Here is a 13338-nt window from a genome sequence, read left to right on the forward strand (position 1 = left end):
TAAAAGTTAGGTCCTATCTAAACTGGAATATTCTATGGGTCCTGTGAAATTGTAGAAAATGTTAAAATATTATATTCCATAATAAAATATTTAAAAATCTTTCCAAAATCACCATTAAGCCTTCTTTGGTCATTGCTACATTTTTAAACTAAGCACATCTCATAGAGGGTAGATAGTGATAGTCTATGCTGAGGAAATACATTTGCCTTTTCCCATATATTTTAGTAGTTAGCTGTATTTAGTTGAAGTCACGTTTGTGAGGAGAGATATAAGATACAAGGCTTATAAATAAAATGATAATCACTGCTTCTAGCTCTGTGATACATTTACCTAGATTTACTTGCTGGAACAGGTGTACTCTGGGGACCTTATTTTTCATCATCTAGATGAAAAGCCTATTATATGTGTTGCATGACAGAGCTTTATTTCTGTGGAGACTAGAAAGGAGGAGGAAGAGGAGGCTGGTTTGTGATCATGTATCTCCTGGTATAGAGCTGGAATATGTCTGGATGGTGTACATGGACCCAGAAGCTTTGAATGCTCCCATAACTGATAATATAGTCAAAAAGTAGAACAGTCCCCCCTTTGGAACTTTTTCCATTTCATATTAGTTCATCTTTATTACTGGTGGCTTTTATAGAACAATTTTTGGCAAAGTTATATATCAGTATTTTCTTTTTTTAAACATTATAATTTCATTAATGTTATAAGCTCTTCTGGTAATTCAGAACCAGAAAGTCCAGTGGCAATTCTGTTTATAACGAACACTTGAAGAGCTGTATGGAAGTTAGGCCTGAAGAAAGTTATCAAGTCCAGTCTCCTCCTAAAATCTGGTTCACACACTGGAGACAGATTGTTTGGTCCTGTATTTCCTTTTGAAAGACAGATTCTCCTTTCCTTTGATGCTTAAAAATGTCTATTTTCAAGCTAAATTTACTAACGGACACTATATATATGTGTGTGCGTGAATTTCATCAAATTGGATGTTGCTTGCTTACTCTGCAAACTCCTGGTAGAGTTTGCTCTTTTGAATTAATTTGCATGGCCTTAAACTCAAGTCCTTAAACTCTCAACCCAGTGATTGTCTCTAATTGGTCCTCATACTTTCTCAAAGCTTGCCCTTTCAAAATCAAAATCTTTACTTGCAGACATACTTTTGTTTATCCTACTGTTTCATTTAAAATGGATCAGCTAGGGATCATTAGATTCAAGGTTGTTTTCTACAGAAGGCTCTTTTATAACATGACTCGTTATCATATACTTAATGTTACATCTATGCTTTATAATATCTATTAAAAAGTAGTTATCGAAGGTACAGGACAACTATTGAGCAGTAATTTTGGATATTAGTATATGATATGCCCTAAAGCCCTACCTAAAAATAATGGCATTAAAATCGCAAGTTCAAGCACTCAACAGGAATTACAGTTCAAAAACTAAATTATCCTAGCAGTTAATTGTGCCTATTTTGCGTGTGCACTATGTTAAGGTATTTAGTTATAAGATCACGTGTCATTTATTTTCTCCACAGGACTTCTGCCTTTAGGCTGTGCACGAAAAGCATGAAGATAGCTGTCTTCTTCTATTGGAAATATATTTATTCCAGTTTTGAAAAAGCTGAATCCTTCACCCAAATCTTTACAAACAACTACCACATGAGCGGCACAAACACTGTGTTCCAAGAGACTTTGATCTCACTTTTCAGATGCAGGCATAACACTGTATATCTTGTCACATCAGGATTGAATCAGGATTGAATTCTCCTGGGTTCATCTGGAAGTGATAAGGTAAACACAACTAATTAAATACCTCCAGCTTGGTGTGGCAAAGTAGCTGCACCAAGCTGGAGGCATTTAATTAGTTTATTAATAATTATGCTTTATTTTATTATTAAATAATAATATTTATAAATAAATATACATTAATAAAACATATAACATATTTTTATTAATTATGTATTTAGCATTTTTCATCTGTTCATGTTCAAGAAGTTTTCAGAGAGGACTTAGGCCATAGAGGGTATAGAGGCCATAGAATGGTATGGTTGCATGTGTAAGGAATATACTACTCCAATCTTATTCCTTTAAAGCAAAAATCTTTCATCTGAAGGAAGAATGGAAGTGATCCTTTTCTTTTATAGTCTGATCTTACTCCTCATTTTCACACTTACTAGGTTTATTTTGAAATAACTAGGTGAACTAGGTTATTTTGACTAATATGCTTAATTCTGAGAAAAGAATCTTTAGTAGGTTAGTAAAATAAAAGAGAATTTAGGACTGGGAAAGTCTTCTAAACTGTTATGCAGCACTTTATCGCAATGCCATTTGTCACTAGGAAATGACCTTGTTTTCTCAAAGTCATGAAAATTTATTATATGAGTGTGAACAATCTTGCCCTTGTGATGATGATAATAAAAAAGGGGGACAGACTCCACAATTAAACAATGGATTAAAGAGGTCTCAAAAACCAAGATGTTCATGAAGGGTTTTACTGTTATTAAAAAAAAAAAAAGGTTGAATTCAGCTTTGTTATTTTGTCAGGGATGCCTTGGGTTAGGAGAACTGAAATGAAATAGAAGACTCAACATCTTTTCTAATAAATAGAAAATATGTTAACTTTGCTTAGTTGTAAAAATTAAGTATCTTTTTGTGCATCCTGCTTTACAGAGCAACACAGAAACTGCAGTATTTCTCATTATTTTATTTGTAATGACCATGAAATATCATATTGTAAGAAAGCCACAATCTGCTGCAATCTTTTTTTTTTTTTTTTTTTTGGCATAATTACCATGACAGCCATAGAATTTTGGTAAGGATAAAAGATTTGACAAATATATATATTTTTTCTTTTAAATTCTTCACAGGAATATAGATGATCAGATAGCTATTATTAGACAAGGATGAGCATCATATGAGTGTGAAAGCTACACAAATGTCTTGAGGAGATCGAGAAAAATTTTATTTCCTGTCAGGGCCATGATATAAGACAATGCAGGAATTTGTCATTGCAGTATCAAACATTAAAACTGTGATTTGTGTCAGGGGAAATGGCTTCTTTTGGTCTAGGCTGAATGGACTTGATACAAGTGGGAAAAGGTGTACAAAGAACAGTTCAACAGGAAGATCAGTTTAGTATCAGCCCAGCAACTCAATTAAATTTGGGAAGTTTCAAGAGTTGTATGAAAAGCAAACATTCTCTGAGGAACTACATCTTCCCTGAGATTACCAAGACAGCAAAGTCATTCACCCTTTTTTCCTAGATATTAAAACTATTAAATTTTAATAAGTCTAAGGACAGATCTTTTCAACTCCTGGCATTATAATTCACATGGAAAATGCAGCATTTCAAAAAGGGTTTCATTCTGATTCGGAACCAAAACTAAACTTTAAAAAAGTCTCCTACAAACAAAAATGTAGAAAACATACCACTTTGGAGTGATTTTTGTTTAGCTAAAATAAAAACAAATTATAATAATCCAATTTTTTGTTCATCTTGTGGATTTGTAAAATGTTATATTATGCGCCATTTGTGTATTAGTTTATGGAATATTATTGTCAGCATATTCACATAAAACACTATTACTAGCATGTGCCAATAGAAAAAATATTTAAAATGTTTTATAATTCTTAAAATCAAAAAGGACAGCTGATCTTGGCACATTTGGAATATTGTTCTTTTCTTTTCTTAAAATGCTTCATTACAAATGCAAACAGGAGATGCTTTGATATAAGTATCAAACTGCTTCACTTTTTCTTTTCAAAGCCTTCCTTACTTGAGAGAATTTTAATTAAAATCAAATATTTTAAAAACATTTCCATTTTACATGAAGAACATGTTTTGCAATGACAAACATTTAGATGAAACAATTCTGCTCAGTTCAGCACTTCCTGGTGTTGACTGTAAATAACTGTTTGGGTCCCCTATTATCTAACTTGAATGGAGTGGCATCAGCTGTGCATAAAAAGGTAAATATATTGGCATGTACATTGCGGGAGAGCTACCACGCTGTATCACTATTATTTCACTCTACTGCTAAACTATGACTACCTCAAACTCTGAACTGAACTGCCAGGGGTTTTGTGAAAAAAAGACTGTTTTTCTCTTAGCCAGGAGAAAGTGGGTAGTTCCTCTAACTATCAGTTCTTGCTACTTGAGGGCCTGATGAGTATCCAACACCGTAACTACATAACCTGATACTAGAAAAGTTGCCCAACTTCATCTGCTCAGTGACGTTTGCAAAGAGAAATCAAGACAAATCACTATGTTGCTTAAGACACACAGTTCAGCATAAGCCTTGGAGGAAATCAGGAGGAGTTATGCTGACTGATGTAGGGTGGGGATTAGTCCACACAAATTCATTTTGCTTACCTAGCTAATCTGTGATTAATTAATTCTTTCATCCAAGTTTGGGCATTATGATCTGGATGAACAGACAACAAGATGTTAAAAAAACTGGTTGGAGGGATGGGCTCAGAGGGTGGTGGTTAATGGTTTGTTCTCTGCCTGGATGCCTGTGACAAGTGGATACTATTGGGGTCTACACTGGGACCTGTCCTGATTAATATCTTTATCAGTGACCTGGAAGAGGTGATGGAGCGCACTCTCATCATGTTTGCAGGTGACATCAAATTGGGAAGAAGAGTCAATATGTTGGAGGGTAGGGCTGCCATCCAGAGGGAGCCAGACAGGCTGGCCAACAGGAACCTCATGAAGTTCAGCAAGGACAAATGCCAAGTCCTGCACCTGAGAAGGAAGAACCTCAGGCACTAACGCAGGCTCAGGACTGATAGACTGGCATGGCTTTACCACGTAAAGAATTTTATTATAAAGACACCGTATTTGCTGACATAGGAAGGCAGATATTAATACTGACTCACACATTTGTGTTGTCCTGTTGGTCATATTCACCTAAGCTTTGGTATTGCAGGTTGTGCTATAACTGTCACCAGCCTCTCTGGTCTTCTGAGTGACACAAGAAAACAGCATCACTCTGAAATTTATTGCCAAATGAACAGAGGCAAACAAAGGAACTTACCTGAGGTCATTCACTATTCCCATGTTTCCATATATGTGCGTGTCAGCATATGCAAATGCACAGTTACATACTTAACCATTTTTAGTAGAATTAATAAAAGACTGGAGGTAAAGGCAAATATAGTGCTATGGATTTTAATTCTATTCATCTCAAAATTATTAACCTTGAAGAGAGAACTGTGAACAAAAGAAGTCTGAATTGTTCTGTATTTTAAATCTTAACATTTATAACACAGAGCAGGAAAATCCATGAAAACAAATTTGCAGGTTCAGCTTCTTCTTAATTGTTGTCATTTTTCATTCTATCACTTTCAGTGTTATTTTAGGTTGAAAGACACGCTGCACAAACAACAACCTCTCAAGAGCATATCAAAACGTTCCAGCTTAATTCAAGGGAACGGAAAATGTTTTTATACACCATGCCTTACCTTTAGCTAATTTTTGTACAAAAGTGTTGTTGTAAACATTGAATAGGAATATTAAGACTACATAGTTATTACCCAGATATGTTTATAAAGGATCATTTCATGATGTTATAGGTCTGTCATCCTGAACGTTCTGATTTTTTTAACTATGTTGCAGATAAACGTTAAAGGATGCAAGATTTTAAAATTATGCAATGATGTGGGTTGAGAAGAAATAATTTGTATTTTGTAACAGGTCAGACACACATTTAAGATTGAGGTTAATTCAACAGAATTATTCCAATTGTGTCACACATTCCTTTCAGACACAGACACTGCACACATCAGTAGACTCTTTGTACAGCCTAGCCCAAATGATTGGTTCATCTCTCCTTGGCAAAAGGAACAATGGCAAAAACTATTACAATTACAGCCTGTTCTAAAAGCTAGACAAACATCTGGGAAATCTGGCACAGAGACAATCAGAAAGTAATTTAAGTATGGCAGGAAATTAAATTAATGAATATAAATACATGAAAATAGTTTTCATCTACACATACAAAGCAAATCTGATATTGTCTTTAGTTAGATTACAAATCTGGTTGGCAAGACTGTCAACAGAGTGGCACTTAGCTCATTACTATGTGACTTTCTAACTAAAATTTCACATTCAGCAACAATTAATGTAAAACATATTTGTATTATCCAGACTGGGAAAAAAAATCATGATAGCTATTACATCTCCAAAAGTAACTGTAAATGGGAAATCATCACACAAATTAGTGTTGTTAGTGCTGTCTTTTCTTGACTCTGTGCTATTCAGTTTATGTGTTTGTAATCTGTAAACAAATAATAAAATCATTTCTGATGAAGTCTGCATATGCCACAATTATTGGCTCAAGTGGTAAATAATATATAGAGAATTCTGAATCACTCAGTAACCTGAATTCATTTTTAAACATCATATATTTTAATGCTGCCATAAGCAAGGCTGTACATCTAGAAACAGAGAAAGTAGGTCACACTCAAAGGACACAAAAATGTTTCTTGGAAGGCTCATCTCTGTGAAAGCCTTTGGGGTCTGGTGGGTAACCAAATGAATATGAACTCACAGTGTAATACATTGGCTAACACTAATGCAGCTCTTAACTGTATAAGGTGAAGACTGATAGAGAGCTTAGAGATGGTATTTTCTCTGTATATGATATTGACACCATTACTAGGATACCATATCCAATTCTAAAGTATACACCTCAGTGTTGGAAAGGTTCAAAAAAAAAAAAAAAAGGGCAAGTTCAGAAATTGCCTTAAGTTTACAAAACTTGCAATAAAGCAAAAAATCGTAAAGAAAGCTCAATCTGGTTAATTTATAATAGCATTAATCATGGTCTGTAAGTAACCTCCCATTATATCTCCAATTTATCTTCAGATAATCTCAATTTACCTTCAGATAGTTTTCAACATTAAAGACATTCTTCATCTGTCTAAAAAGTGGAAAAAAAGTTCAGTGTCTAAACATTAATAAACACTGCATTCAGGCTAAAAATAAGGTGCACATTTTTAAAGTAAGATGACCACTAAGAAATTTCCCAAAAGATGTGTTGATTTCTACATTATTTTCTGTCCTGATATGAAGAGTGGATGTCTGCCTGAAAATAAGCTCTACTTCAACCTGAAGATAAATACTGGATATACAACCACAAGCAAAGAATTATGGTCTGTTTGATACAGGAAATCAGACCAAATGACTGGAGTGACAAGAATGTGTCAGGAAGATATATTTTCACTGGAAAACTTATTTTTGCAAACAAGTTAAAGGCACAGATTTGGAGCGAGTGAGGCCTTGGCTCTGCCCTATTATATGTGACCCTGAAGAAGATGAGAGTCCCTGGGAGGAAATAAGTAGGCTCATTCAGCTAAAAACATTGTTTGCTTCTTACCTTTCTTTATTGGTGTCTCAGGTTCAACATGTTCATAATTTGTTTCTGTGTTGTCTCCTTCTTTTAGCATTACGGATCAAACCTCATTCAGGACTATCCTATCATTTTGGCATCACCTTTGATTTTGAGGTTTCAATTTCCACATCTTGAAAATCAATTTTTGTCCAAATCTTTGCATTCTTTGATATATCTATCCATTCATATAGCTAAACTCTTATTATTTTCCATCCTAAATACTGTGACACTCTTTTCTCTGGTCTTGATACAAGAATATCAAATTTTTATTTGTCGGTAGCAAAGCAAAGGGTGTTTTCCAAGTCTTCAGTTTTAGTCATTGCCCCTCTTGTGGTATTTCTTCTCTTCTTTTCTGCACTACATTAAGTATTAACCATTTTTCCTGTTCAACATTGAAAAATTTAATTCTTCTTACAATCAGCTGATGACATCACTGTTTACTGTTCATCTCTAACTTTTTTAAATAGGCACCTGCATACTTTCTGCTATGTTTGGGAAGACTGCACAACATGTATCTTTAAAGCTATCCCATCACTTTGCTTCAAACCCCTCCTCAGAACTCACTGCTCATGTTTGTTGTGATGAGGCCCACTATGTAGTTTGAAACTATCTAATTGGTTTCCTGCATTTCCCCAGCAATCTTTGCATAGGCATTTATTGTCTCTTTCTTTAGACACAGGTGATGAGATTTTTGGAACAGTGAACCAGTATTTTGTCTTGCCTTTCACTATGACAGCTAACTGTAGCACTAATATTCTTACTACGTATCACATCCCTTGCTCCTGAGAGGGAGTAGTTTGAAGGACTGCATGAGGATTGCAATTCCACGTCTAGGAATGAAGAATATCAACTTTATGAAATACACAGATAGATTTCTGGAGTTTACTTACAGGCCTGCAGCAAGACTGTGCAAAATCCTATTCCTCAAAAGGAGTTTCAGTGTCCATATCTTCAGGGATTCCATGTGGCAGGAATGCTACAGACCAACTTTGGGAGCACAGGTAAAAGAAGAATTACAGTGCTGCCCTTAGTACAGCAACTGTGTTAGTATTTGGTACCTGAAGAAATGTGCAAAGTCTGTCGTCCTCCCAATCACAGGCATGAAGGTTTGTCCACACAAAGCATAATTTCTGGCACAAATTCATTCTGCTTTCCATTTCAGTTCTGGCTTCCATGTTTTACTTACAGAAGGAAACCATTTCATGGAAGTATTTTTCAAAATGACTTAAATTTCCAGGGTAAATTTTTTCACTTTCCCTTGAGGAGTGGTGAACTACAGAGGACACAAGCTGGCTCCAAAGCTCAGAGAGCAAATTAAAGACCAATATCTAGCAGATTTCTAGTTGCTGCAGTTTCTTTGCTGCACTGCTGCTAGTGGAAATCACAGTCAAGAGATAATAGGAGGAGGATAAAACTGCAGATAAGCCAGACATCTCCTACAACTTTGCAAGTCTATAAATAATGGTAAGATAAATTCAAAAACGTTTATGTTACCTCTAAATTATCGTATATCTCTTGTATATTACCTTCCTCATGTGTGTCCTGAATAGTAGCAAAGTAAATATGCACAGTAGGTGGGACATGCAACCTGTGGCCACGAATTTTTTAAGAAAACAGATAGACTACTGATGTTCAGCAAATTCATATGCAAGTTGTATAACTGTAAGCACATCTGACGAAATCCCCCTGAGACTTCAACAGAGATTGTGGCAAGCAACTTGTTTTCAAGGTAACTATTTTCTATTTAGCTTTCTTTTTTTATTTGGGAAATGCACTTGAAAATACATTTACTCATTTAAATAATTGCATTGTTCAAGTATTGTAACTGGAATTACAGTTATTTGTTTATATAACAGCATTAAAGCCAAAGAGAACTGAGGAAAGACTGGCACATTAGGGCCATTTAATATAATAAATTAAATCAGTGAATTGGAATATGGTGGTTTATACAAAAACAACAAATATTGTAACGTTAACATTATCCTCTTTATTTGTTTACCTGAAATCAGAACCTAGTATTGGTAATTTCCTTACAATAAGAAGCAATTACTTAAGATGTAGTCAGCTTAATTTAAAATCGATTAAAAGCAACTCATTAAATAGAAATAATTCAGTACAATGCACAGTAGCTCTCACTTCACAAAACCAGTATGTGGCGCTGTCTCCTGTAAAAAAACAGCTGTCGATTTTGTAAAGCTCGTCTTCAAAAAAGCTTGTGTTTACATTGTCAGCTGTGTACATCACACTAGTTTGAAGCACAAAGAGGATACTAATTACTGTATTTTAACGTAAGAGCAATGCTCTGCATTTGCAATAATTTATTGATACTACTTCTAATTCTAAAAGATTATTTAATTTCAATTACTGACCAAAAAAATCAGTGAGCAAAAAATAAGAATATTGTGTCTACTATGTTTATTTATATGTTTATAGATACTATTTTGATCACAAGAAAAAAAAAGGAACCTTCACAGAAGTAACAAATGTCAGCTGGGAAGTAACTTGTGATTCAGAAAAAAAGGAAATCAGTTGTGAGTAGCAATCTGAAAAGTTAACTAAAAGGAATCTTGTCTGCCTTAAAAAATTACCATGATATTACATGGTTCTTCTGAAAGGTCCGAACCTGTCTCTGAGCAACTAAAATTATTTCCTAGTTATCTTTAAAGATTTGTTGGTTTGTATATCTCATTTATTTCCAAATCTCAACACCCTTAATACACCTCCTTAATACAAGTGTATTTACAAAACTGTGTATCTTACCATTCAGTCTATCAGTTATTTAACCCATAGTAGTTTTTGATTACCTACAAAATTCTTAAGCAACTGAGCCTGTTTCTTAATCTCCATGTAAGGGCACAGCTCCTGTGTGAATTCAGTTTTACTGGAATTGAACAGCCAGTCTTTTGTGTGCTAACCAAGTCAGCCTTCACTTAAAAGGAGCTCACAGACTGTGCTGATGATCTCTGTAACCATGACCTTTCAAACACAAGCAACTGAGTAAACCGTGTATTCATGAACTTTTTAATTATTAAGGGCTCTGTGCTCTTTGCTACTAGACTTTATAAAAAGGAAACTGGATTCATACCCTTTTAGTTAAAGCTGAGGTTTCTAACACATAACATAAATTGCATTAGCATTAACACTGGGGGTATATCTATAGAACCATCTGCCCTCTCTGGATTTGTAGTTTGATTTATAGATAGTTACATATTTTCTCAGACAATTCTTATTATCTGCTAAAATATGGCAGTTGAAAACATTTGGTGTACCTCTAAACACTATGAATCAGTTAAGCAATTTTCTTTTCCTGACTGAGGGAAAGAGGTTGACAAATTTTTAGTCGAGGTTTAATAAAGCCTTCCTGAAAGTTAGTCAGATAGAAAGTGGGAAGTCCTGAACATAATGTTTAGGCTTGAACGGGCTCACTTGCTAGGGTCACAGTTTTACTTTTATGCTGTTCTATAAAGTGGACATATTTTCTTTTTAAATACAGAGGTGCTGGATTAGCGTTAGTACATTAGCTGCTGTCAGCAGAACCCTAACTGGTTCTCCAGTGGGAGGAAATCAATCAGAATTGGGAACTGGTTTTGAGCCACCTATGACCTCTGTTCATTAAAAGTGGTAAGTAGTCACTGCAGCTCCAAAGATGAGGAAGATTTCTGGAGGTGTAGCTGAGACAGTCTTCCTTGCCTAACCAGGGCATTTCCAAAATAGCCTGTGGAAAATGCTTACACAGTGCAAGCACTGGGGCAACTTCTATGCAAGTAGCAGTTGACCTCGTCTTCTGGCAACTGTGCTCCCTCAAGCATCGAAGGACACAAATTGTCATTTCAATTTGTTAACACTCGCAGGAGTGAATCTGGCCTACTGGCATCTTTCAAGTGAAGATTTCTAGTCAACTGACAGGAGAACTTGGCTTAGCCACTGTAAGCTGCAAAATAATATTTAAACTAAACTTTGTCTCACTTCCTATTATATGTTGCAAATACTTGTGACAAGAACTCTTTTCTTGTTTTACTCTGTGCCTATTTATGATAAGTTAGTAAAATTATGGTTAGAATCATACAATTTAACTACTAATTTTTTGGTTTGGACTTAACAAACCTCTGCATGCTTCAAGTTTCTGTTTTACATATCTGTAGGTGTATGGAAAGTGTATGCATATACTTTTGTTAGAAAGATGACCTCGGGGAATATGTTTTATTTTGCGTTTGTGTACTACAGAACATCCATAAAGGGAAGAATTATACCCAGGCATAAAATTAGTATAAGCAAGATGATTGGTCAAAGACCTTGCTGCATTTTGATAAGGTTTTAGGAGATTTTCCGAATGTGCACTTAACTTATGCTGAAGCCTGTTTCAGCAAAGAAGACTCCTGCAGTTTGTTTAATACAGTGTTCTATAACCACTTAAACTACTATTTATAGCTTCTGAAGTGGCCTAAAGACTACTTATTTCAGCTGATACGACCTTGCGATCTCCAAGTTCAGGAGGATCAATCGACAGATTCCAGGCAGAAAAGATTCACTTGCTCCTTCTAGTAGCACGTAATTGCAACGGGAGGAGTTCATATATTATACTTCAGAAAAGGAATGTAGTATGTAACCTCTGTGCTATATACTGTGGCATGCACTTCCAGCACAGGAACTAAAAAAGCAGACAGAAAGAGCATAGTTGTTGTATACTGTAGGGTAGCCCTTTTAAAGCTTAAGACATTATTATAATTTTGCAGCTACTACCCAAAGGTATTGGACTAATGACTTGAAAATTTTCATTCTTAAGTAACTCATCAGGGAAGATTTCACGGGTTTCACCTTGGGATGACGGCTCACCACAGCACTCGGTTCTCCACCAGAAAACCGAGTTTCAAGAATTTCACTATGCTCTTGAGCCCAACTGAAAAAAAAAAGAAAAAAAAAAAGAGCCCACAATACAAATCAGACTCCAAGGGACGGTGGCTCAGCCACTTCCCGCACGCCTACCGAGGCTGGGGCAGGGCTGCTGAAATGCAAACCCCGAGCGGGCCCCGCTGGCCGTGCTGCGAGCGGAGGGCAGCGCGACGGGCTGGGCCGGGGGCGCCTCGCGGCGCCGACGCCATGTGCCCGCCGCGGCGGGCCGCACGGCGCGACCGTTGGGCGCCGCAGCCCGCCGCTAACGGTCGGTGCCAGCGGCGCAGGTCCGCCGCGGGGCAGCCTGTCCCCGGCGCCCAGGTGGGCGCCAGCCGAGCCGAGCCCCCGCGCGGCCAGTCCGAGCCTGTGCGTGTGGGGAGGCGGCGGGCGGTGGCCCCGCGGGCGCTGCCCCACAGGTGGCGGCGGCCCCGGCGGCGACTCGAGCTGCCCGCGGCCCCACAGCCCGCCCGCCCCGTCACTCCGGCGCGGCGCAGCCAATGGCGCCGCCGCCTGTCAGGCGCGGCCCGCCCCCTGCCGCGAGCGGGGGAGGGGTGTGGGCCGGGAGGGGAGGTTGGAGCGGAGCGGAGGGCGAACGGAGTTGAAAGATTGAACTTTCTTGTTTAGTTTCCGCGGCGCGGAGGTCTCTGCCCCCAGTGCAGCCCGGCGCCGCCCGGCGAGCAGGAGCCTCCCCGCCGCCTCCTGCTCCTCTCCCCTCCGCGCCCGCCGGCCCGGCCGCCCGCTGCCCTCCCCGCGGCGCGATGGTGCGCGGGGCGCCCGGCGCGTCCCTCACCCTGCTCCTCTGGGTAACGGCCGCCTGCGGCAGCCCCGCCGGGCCGGCGGCTGGCGCGGCCGCCGCCGCCCGCAGGCAGGACGAGGCTTTCTCGGCGGCCAGATGCGCCTCCAGGTGCCTGAGCCTGCAGATCACCCGCATCTCCGCCTTCTTCAAGCATTTCCAGGTAGGGGCATGGCGCCGCCGAGGGACGCCTCGCCGCCACCGCCGGGCACGGGCGGGGGCGGCGGGGCCGGGGCGCCCCGCGGCGAACTTGGGGGCAGTG

General features: G+C 38.4%; 1 protein-coding gene across 1 annotated transcript in view; it reads left to right on the top strand.

The window, feature by feature from the left end:
* The first annotated feature begins 13041 nt into the window (after positions 1-13041).
* Positions 13042-13338, top strand: part of ANOS1 (anosmin 1) — a 134738-nt gene continuing 134441 nt past the window's right edge. The window contains exon 1 of the mRNA XM_026083509.1: positions 13042-13239. Coding sequence (XP_025939294.1) covers positions 13042-13239 — 198 coding nt within the window. The remainder of the gene's footprint in view (positions 13240-13338) is intronic.

The sequence above is a fragment of the Apteryx rowi genome, unplaced genomic scaffold (assembly GCF_003343035.1).
Source record: "Apteryx rowi isolate R43461 unplaced genomic scaffold, aptRow1 scaffold_605, whole genome shotgun sequence".
In the NCBI taxonomy this organism is placed as follows: domain Eukaryota; kingdom Metazoa; phylum Chordata; class Aves; order Apterygiformes; family Apterygidae; genus Apteryx; species Apteryx rowi.